Source organism: Anneissia japonica, unplaced genomic scaffold (genome assembly GCF_011630105.1).
Source record: "Anneissia japonica isolate Jap-2015-1 unplaced genomic scaffold, ASM1163010v1 scaffold997_len2565447_cov190, whole genome shotgun sequence".
Lineage (NCBI taxonomy): Eukaryota > Metazoa > Echinodermata > Crinoidea > Comatulida > Comatulidae > Anneissia > Anneissia japonica.
The window spans coordinates 243,913-252,201 of NW_022696369.1; the positions used below are offsets into that span (position 1 = coordinate 243,913).

General features: G+C 34.5%; 2 protein-coding genes across 4 annotated transcripts in view; one reads left to right on the forward strand and one right to left on the reverse strand.

The window, feature by feature from the left end:
* The first annotated feature begins 66 nt into the window (after nt 1-66).
* LOC117101943 (MRG/MORF4L-binding protein-like) lies at nt 67-4,894 on the forward strand. 3 transcript variants are annotated; one of them, XM_033242065.1, is made up of 4 exons: nt 67-226; nt 1,234-1,355; nt 1,677-1,803; nt 3,341-4,894. In XM_033242065.1, the coding sequence occupies exons 1-4, from the start codon at nt 100-102 to the stop codon at nt 3,478-3,480; spliced, it is 516 nt and encodes a 171-aa protein (XP_033097956.1). In that variant the 5' UTR covers nt 67-99; the 3' UTR covers nt 3,481-4,894. The 3 variants fall into 3 exon arrangements, with proteins under 3 accessions (XP_033097956.1, XP_033097958.1, XP_033097957.1); XM_033242067.1 differs by lacking the exon at nt 67-226 and adding an exon at nt 336-449; XM_033242066.1 differs by lacking the exon at nt 67-226 and adding an exon at nt 369-518.
* An 846-nt stretch (nt 4,895-5,740) lies between these two features.
* LOC117101942 (replication termination factor 2-like) overlaps nt 5,741-8,289 on the reverse strand; it is a 7,524-nt gene continuing 4,975 nt past the window's right edge. The window contains exon 8 of the mRNA XM_033242064.1: nt 5,741-7,846. Coding sequence (XP_033097955.1) covers nt 7,530-7,846 — 317 coding nt within the window. The 3' untranslated portion in view covers nt 5,741-7,529. The remainder of the gene's footprint in view (nt 7,847-8,289) is intronic.

Sequence of the window (8,289 nt, forward strand, 5' to 3'; positions counted from 1 at the left end):
TAGTATAAGATCATGTGGAACGGCACGATCTGAACATAAAATATGCACTATAATATTTGCGTTTGTGAATGCCAATTTCGTTAATTGTGTTTTTTTCCCATGAACAACAAAATCCATTGTATAAATCAATTGGAAAGCATGGCGATTATTAGAGAGGAACCTTTAAACTGGACCGTAGATATGGAAGTAAATTTATTCCATGCAATGAGAGGTCACAAACCTGTCGGTAGGTTTTGGTTCCAGGTTTAGGTTACCAACCTACCTACTGTAGGCTTGTCCAGTGTCACATTCACAGTAAATAAGTACTGTTAGTAGTAGTAGTAGTAGTAGTAGTAGTAGTAGTAGTGAGGTCTGTTTTGGTTGGGTGAGGCTGCCAAGCAAGCAAGGAGGAGGAGGAGGAGGTTGATGTTTGACACTGCAGTGCAGCAGTGCGACGCCTGTACAGTGTTGTTAGTATTAGTAGGCCTAGGCCTAGCTACTAGTACTACATTACTTCACTACAACAAAACACTGATCAGGTATCTTAAAAGCAACCAGGAGGCGCTAATTTTCCTAATTGTGTCCACCTGTTAAGATTTTCAAGATCAGTGTTCACGACACAATAAGTCTGCCGCAAAAGAAATTTGAGAGCGCGTCATTATTTTCCACTACCTGACCAAAAATATTTGTGTTACGTATATTTTCACAAACATTCCTGCCACGATGCCATTATTGATGTGTCCGCATGCCATGGTGATAGAAACAGTTTGAACTCTAAAATTCAACAAAATGAACCACCAAATGCAAACAATCTGTGAATGACTCGGGCATGAAACTGTTCATGCGTTGTGTTCAGTGTTAGTCTCTTTCAATTCACATGTATAAATTTGCCTAGTGAAAAACTGGCTTTAAACATGTAACAGTAACACTCAATTTTATTTCCATATATTTGTTTTAATTTTATTATAGAATATTCTATTCAATTGAAAATGGTTTCTTATCTAATTTAGGCTTAGTAATACTAGTACTAGTATTAAATTTTTTATTTCTGTTGCTTTGTTCTTTTCTGGATGCACCGTTAGAATTTGTCTAACGTGTGCCACTGTTATAAAAGTGTTATCCAATAAATATTGTATTGTATATTGTAGTACCTACTTTTTTTTTATCAAATTTTATTGCTTCAAATATGTTAGTGATAAACAATTTGAGAAAATTTCAACTCCAACAATCCTCTTTAATTTCTTCCTAAATTAGGTGTGAACAAGAATTTTCACATGTTGTGTATTCATGAAAAGCTGACTCAAATGACGGGGAAAAAGTTAACATCTCAGCAAATATGGAAACATCTGTCTACAATGTATGATCTTGCTGCTCTGGTATGTACACATGCGGTGACAATTGAACATTAAAATGTACTGTATCCACAATATTTTGTATTTAGTATTAAAATGTAGAACTTTTTTACTGTCAAAGATATTGTTGAAAAACTTGCAAGAGTTATTATCACCCCAGCATTGGTGGCCTCAGAATTTTGCTGTCCAGAGTTCCAACAGGGTGTCTGAACTTGAGGGCCGTCTACTAATATTAGGTCCTCGGGTCAGGGAATCAGTGTCCCAGAATAAAACCCTTGATTCGGATATCACTTTAGCTACGTAGAACTGTGTACAATGTTCATAAATAGATTTTTATACTTTTAGCATGAATCAGAGATTGTACCATTTCCAAATAAGGAGAAAGATTTTGATTTGCCGCAAGCCGATTTTGGTAACTTAATGAGAGCCAAAGATGACCCCAAATTTTTTGCCCGAATTTCAAGTGACGAAGGTATGCGAAACATTTTTGCTATTTAAATGTTACTTTTAAGTGTTTACTTTATTGTAATATGTTATTGTTAATTACTAAACAACAATGAAGAAAATCAAAGAAAATATGGGATGATGTAGAAATTGAACCACCAACATTTGAAATGCTAATTCCGAATCTCGGCTAATTTAACAATGAATCTCATCATTTTGTTTTATAATAGAGTAACATCTCCCAATTACGTACCCCTCCGCCCGAACAGAGTTCGTAATTCGTGTTTCAGGGAGTTCGAGTTTCCATATCATCTCAGTGTGGTGAGGGTAGGCCTAGGCCACAAAGTACAGGGCTAGGTACTGTAGGCCTAAGCCTTGCCGTAGTTTTCTGCAACAAAATAATACTTTACAGAAAACCAAAATGCACAGCTCAAATATAATATATTGTACCTCAGCTGAAAACGATCAATATTTCTTGCTTTAAACTTAGTTTTATGTCACTTTATTGGTTTAAATGTTTTCATTTTTAGCTGATATAAAATTTTATATTATTTTTGAATACTTTGTAATACAATTTTAAGTGTTTTTGTAGTTAAAAACGATTGCTCGTAATGGCGTCATCACCGCAAATTGAGTTTGTAAAATCGAGAGTTTGTAATTGGGAGGTTCTTAATTGAGAGATGTTACTGTATTTAAAATTAATTTTGAACTATCTTTTAACTTCTGCTGTACCTATTTTTACCAATTTCTTTTGAATATTTTAGTTCATACAGTACTTAACTGCTTGATGATCTTGGGTCAGTTGATAAGATCATGGAGAAAATACATTAATATTAATAAATTTCCTCCATGGTAAGATGAGTAGCCTTTAATATGCATCTACTGTAGTACTTGCGGGATGATTCATTTGTATGGTAGACATTTGGGGGTTGTAAAAAAAATCATCACCTTCAAACTTTATTTTATACATTTCAGACAAATGCATACAGAGTATTGTTGTGAAAACCAGGGTATTCACTTTAAACAAACACTTTTCATACTACTTAGTTGAATGAACACTACAGAGAAGTTACCTTAGGCGAGACTCTTTTTATACATTGTTTAGCGAAGCATTGCCACCAATGATAATTTTGAATAAAAATAAAATTTTTATTTTGGCCAATTAGTGCTCCCACCACCACAAAAATTTTTTTCTTTATTTAAAGTTTTTCTTAATTTTTATTGCGCCCGCCTCTGTCTATCTCCAAATATAAGTTATGTATATTTCTTCCTAATTATATAAATTTAAGGCATATAACCATCCCATTACTACACTGTTAACATTCACCAATAAAATTTAATTTTTATTTTCTCCTTTGTCTGGATGTTTTTGGCAAAAACATTTGCTAAATAAGAAGACAAAATTACATTTTTGTCTTTCCTCTGCCCTCCTCTGATGATCTTTGAAAAAATATGATCGCGAACCAAGGTATAAAAAAAAGTCTTACCTTAAGGTCATTTAATAGAACAGTAATCTCTAAATTTGAAATAAGAAAAATGTCATCTTTTTTATTTAAAAATATTAGGTAGTGGGAAATCACCCTCACGGCCTCCTTCTGCAATCCCTCCAGGATTGGGCGGTGAAAAAGAAACACCAAAGAGAGGAAAACGAACAAGAAACACCACAGCAAGTCCAAGTGATTCGGGAGTGAAACGTCGAAGATGATACTTATTTGAGTCAAAAACAAGCATTGATATATCACAATTGCTAACGTAAACTTAAAGCAGTATTCTTAATAATGATCAGTGTAGGTCATTAGCATTTGTAAATTATTAAGAGGTAGGGGCAGTGAGATAGAGGTAGGGTTGTTTAAAGGTGTGTGTGTGTGTCTGTGTCATGTAGGGGTGGGCAATTAAAAATACAGGTTGATGAGGATGGGGGAAAAACTTGTTTTGTGCTATATGGGTGGATTGGGATATACAGTAGGGGATTTGTGTTAAGTATAAGAATTATGCACAGTTTAGTTCAGCATCTAGAGGCCCTGAAAACATTCTGAGAGCTGCCTGTAGGTGAGATTTTGTTGTATGGTGTCAATAATAATATACAAATAGAGTGATAAGATGAGTTGTAATAAATAGTGGGAGGTGTGTTTGAAAGGATTGTAAAGTGCTAAATGCATAGCATTTACATATGTGAGTAGCAGATTCAGAGAAGGAGCATAGGGAAACTTCCTCTGTCCCACACAGAGTTTACTGCCAAAAAAAAATAATTCTTCCCCCTGTGCTCTAAATCCTTGATCCAGCTCTCTTAATATAGCATAAAGGTGAAGTCACACAATTATTATTGATCAAGTCTTTAATAAAGTACATTTAATTGTATTATTATAGTAAGAAGCAGTTAAATATGGAATTACAACTAAACATTAATTAACCGACAATTGCTTTATGTCGTTTTAATTCATTTATCATGGTAAACTGATTAAACAAATAAACTTTTAAAAAGAAGCATGGTTAGTATATGAATTTAGTTATAAGATCACTACATGTAGATCAGTGCTGTTTTCTACTACAGTAATACATTGAATCTACTGATTAAAAAATGGTCACTGTTGAAATGCATACTAGAGCTTTCAAGGTATATAAATAAGGTACACATTAAAATGTTGACTCAAATGTTAATTCAAATCTTATGGTAAGGTAGCAGCAAATTTTCTTTGACAAATGCTGTGTTGCTTCGGGGAAAAAAAAAAGATGCTTAAGGTAAGATTGACAATGTGTATGCAACCATCATGATGGAATACTGAACCAGCCAATCTTGGCTTGGAGATGCCCTTATGTAACTGGTGGTCATTAATAATGTGTACAGATACAAGCCTCTGCATCCGAGTCTTGTCTAGTTGGCACTAAAGTATGCTTATGTCAATTAATGCTTTAGCTGTGAATCTAAAGGACTGAAGCTAGTGTATTGGAGTTTATTTTTCTTATATTTTTTTATCTTTTGTTTGGCTTGCTAAACGCCATACCTTGATTGTACAATAAGTCACTGTATTCTATCAATGTAGTACAGCGACACGATAGATGTCAGTTTATTCCTTTGGTATTTAAAAATAAAATACATTCCTTACTGTAGCTGAAGACATTGTGTCAATGTTAATATTTTCAATGTGCATATTTGTTCGATGCTTGTTTTTATGTCAGACAGCTACCTCTGGGATTGATGTGAGGTTTTCTTACTAAATAACCTAAACATTACCATCCATTTTCTGCCCTCTTCCCACAATAAGTAATAACTAATTTTTGTAGGCAATGTGTTTTGTATTTCTCACGCCTGGACCAATGTTAACATTATACTGTAAGCCATTTACACTTAAGGACTGCGTTACTGAGCTTTACATCAACTAAGGGATTTTATATACGTTGAGCATCGTACCTCCTTGATATTCTCAAACAGTATGTGGTCGTAATTTATGAACTAATCTCGTGAATAGGATGTTAGTTCTGCTGATCAGCCAATCATGGGTTGATGAACTTTAAATTTTTCATTTTAATGGGAATCGTTTGAAACATTTATGCTGCTCTGTATTGTTAGGAAACTCTATTGGTAGCATGCATGAGAATTAAACAATTTAAATTCCATCTCATATTATAGAGCTATACTTTTGTATCAATTAAACTTCAATTATAGACCAATTCATAATTTTAAATTACTGTATACAGTACTGTATATAATAAGTTTTCTTGTCCAGAAAAAAATTGGTATTTGTTGGGTCATTAATGGATTACAAAGAGATAATACTTCTAAGTTACACCATGGTAGTGGTATAACTTAGATGATTTTATATTAGTTAAAACCACATTCCAAAGCTTTTCAGTTGTAGGCAAGCTCCACTTGATCACCGCAGTAATTAAATCATCTGACAATGAGTTTAAATAACAACTAAACAGTATACAGTACCAATTATGAACATCAGCAAAATCACAAAGTCTATGTTTTACAGTGTAACAGTATTTATTCAATTTACTTACATCGACTATAAAAGATGTTCGACAGCGTTTCATTAAAACAACTTTATTTTGTAGAGCATAGTACAAAACCACGAATACCCAAAACCACTGCCTATCTTTTCATACAACTGTAACTATTGTTGTTTATCAGTCAAAAATTCAATTCTATATGCACAGTATGAGCTTTTATGTAATTAATTTTTACAAAAAATTATGTAAAGTGAAAGAAAGCTATTGAACTTACGATAACTTTGCAAATATGGAGACCAGGTACTGCAGTGTTGTTCGGCCCAATGTTTCAACTATAACTGAGCCTTTTTCACTTTCAGAGAAACAGATATATAACTATGTCTACAGTATGTTCACACATGGAGGACAGAACAAAGCAGCTTGGGTGGAGTATAAACAATCTTAAATAAGTTTATATACAAACAATGGTGGGCCTGATGCAGGAAAGCTGTAACAAAAATTAGAACAAGCTGTAGATTCAAAGTGTGACAACAGAAAAGGGCGAAAAAAAAGATGATAAATGTATGTGATGCTGTGCTGAAAATAAAAAAAACATCTGAAAAAAGGACAAAGGAGGCATTAGTTGATGTGCTTCTATTTTTGTACCATTTTTTCAGATGCCCCATTTTTATATTACTGTACAGTATTTGGATCTGATTTTTCACATTTACTATATCATAATTTCTTGTTTCCTTTTCTTGCATCAGAACCAACAATTGATTACAAGCTTCATTTCTTGTTTAGATTGTTTATGTTTCTTGTTTCCATCCTGACAGATTTGTTCTGTTGGGCATGAAGAAAGTTCAGTCAAAACATCAGACTTAAGCTGCATTCACACCGAAATCCGAATTTTCGGATTGGAAGGCCTACCGAACCCATCAGAAAGGGGAATTAGTATGCAAGAAATACGGATACTGGCATTCAGCGCAATGGAAACACGGTTCAATGCAGCTTGAAGCTAGGCACTCACTACGTCCGACGATCATAGGCTGATGCGATTCTATGGAGGACAAAATGCCATGATGCATGCAATGGATTGGTTTCAATGACGATCAGCTCAGACTGCCACCGACAATCAACAGAGGGCGTCACACGGTCTAAGCACTCACAGGGAGCGGAGTTGGATTCGTCGTACGATGCAGCGAGTGCCTGGCTTATCCGGAGTACGGGCTTGATGTGAATGGAGCTTTAAACTTGAAAAAAAAAAATTTACTTAGGAATATCCCTATGATTTTCAACCGAGTAGAAAAGAAAAATCAATTGATTGCGGAGGTGTATGTTGCCAGATCATGGCCCACAGACTGTACTAGTGATACTAGTACTGCACAGAGTCTGGATACTTATCCTTGTGGAAGTAACTTGGGCTAAGAACCAGGAGAAACTTACACCTGGGCTTAAAATTATACATTTGTTACTGTTACTTATGAATTTTAATTCATCCATCTTCACTAATACTGTACATGCTTATAACCACCACCTACATTTCAACACCCCTGTCCTTCATAATAAGAGGGACTACAAACACCAATTGTGCTACAATATGCTTCATATCTGCATTTTAAATTTTGGTAGTACCTTGTCCTCTTCCAAAAAGGTTGCATTTGGTCTATCCACATTTCAAGAGGCAGTTCAAAACCCTCTACAAATGGGTCCGGGTGCTCTATATTTTTAATTGCAAAGGCCTTGTTTTCTCTCGAGATGTTTCCTATGCTGATGCTAAGAACAGCATGTTGTGATTATCAATGTAACTGGAAACTGGAGTTACATGGAATAATAAGGGTTGTATGTCACCCAATGACTGTTTTTTTCTCTTTTTTCATCTTTATTAATAAATAATGATTTATAGACTTGACTTTGTTCTGGGCGGTATCCAGCCTTTTTCTTGTCAAGACCAGTGTCTTTTGATTCTTGCTGTGTTTTAGGTTTCTTTTCTTTCCCAAGTTTATTAGTTAACTTTTCATTGTTTTCTGTTTTCTTTGTTGATGCTGCAACGACACCAGGTACTTTGAACACACCTTCGTCCTTTTCCTCTACTTCTTTATCATTTCTGTGTGTAGTTTGCTGGTCTCCAGAAGTATCTAATAATGCAAAAATATTCAATATCAGAGGCAGTACTAATCCCCATTGCAATGAAAACTTAACCCACATAAAGGTGCATTCACACTGAATCCTAGATCGGATGGCCTACCGACCGAACAGAAAATTGAAACAATGCGTATAAATATGGACTTTGGCATTCGGCACTCAGGATATGCGGTCCGAATTTGCCGGCGTACCCAACAGCCTATGCCCATGAATATATAATCTGTAGCATTAATATTTTTCATTAAAATATATGAAAATGCTAACAAATATATACTATAAAAAATATTTAATACAATTTGGAGGTTTCATTTGGTTTGAATGGTCACATACTGGTAAACCAGAGCCTTGCAGGCGTCAACGTTCCTATGCATGATACACGACTTTTAGAAGTATATATACGTGTATATATATATATATATATATATGTATATATATA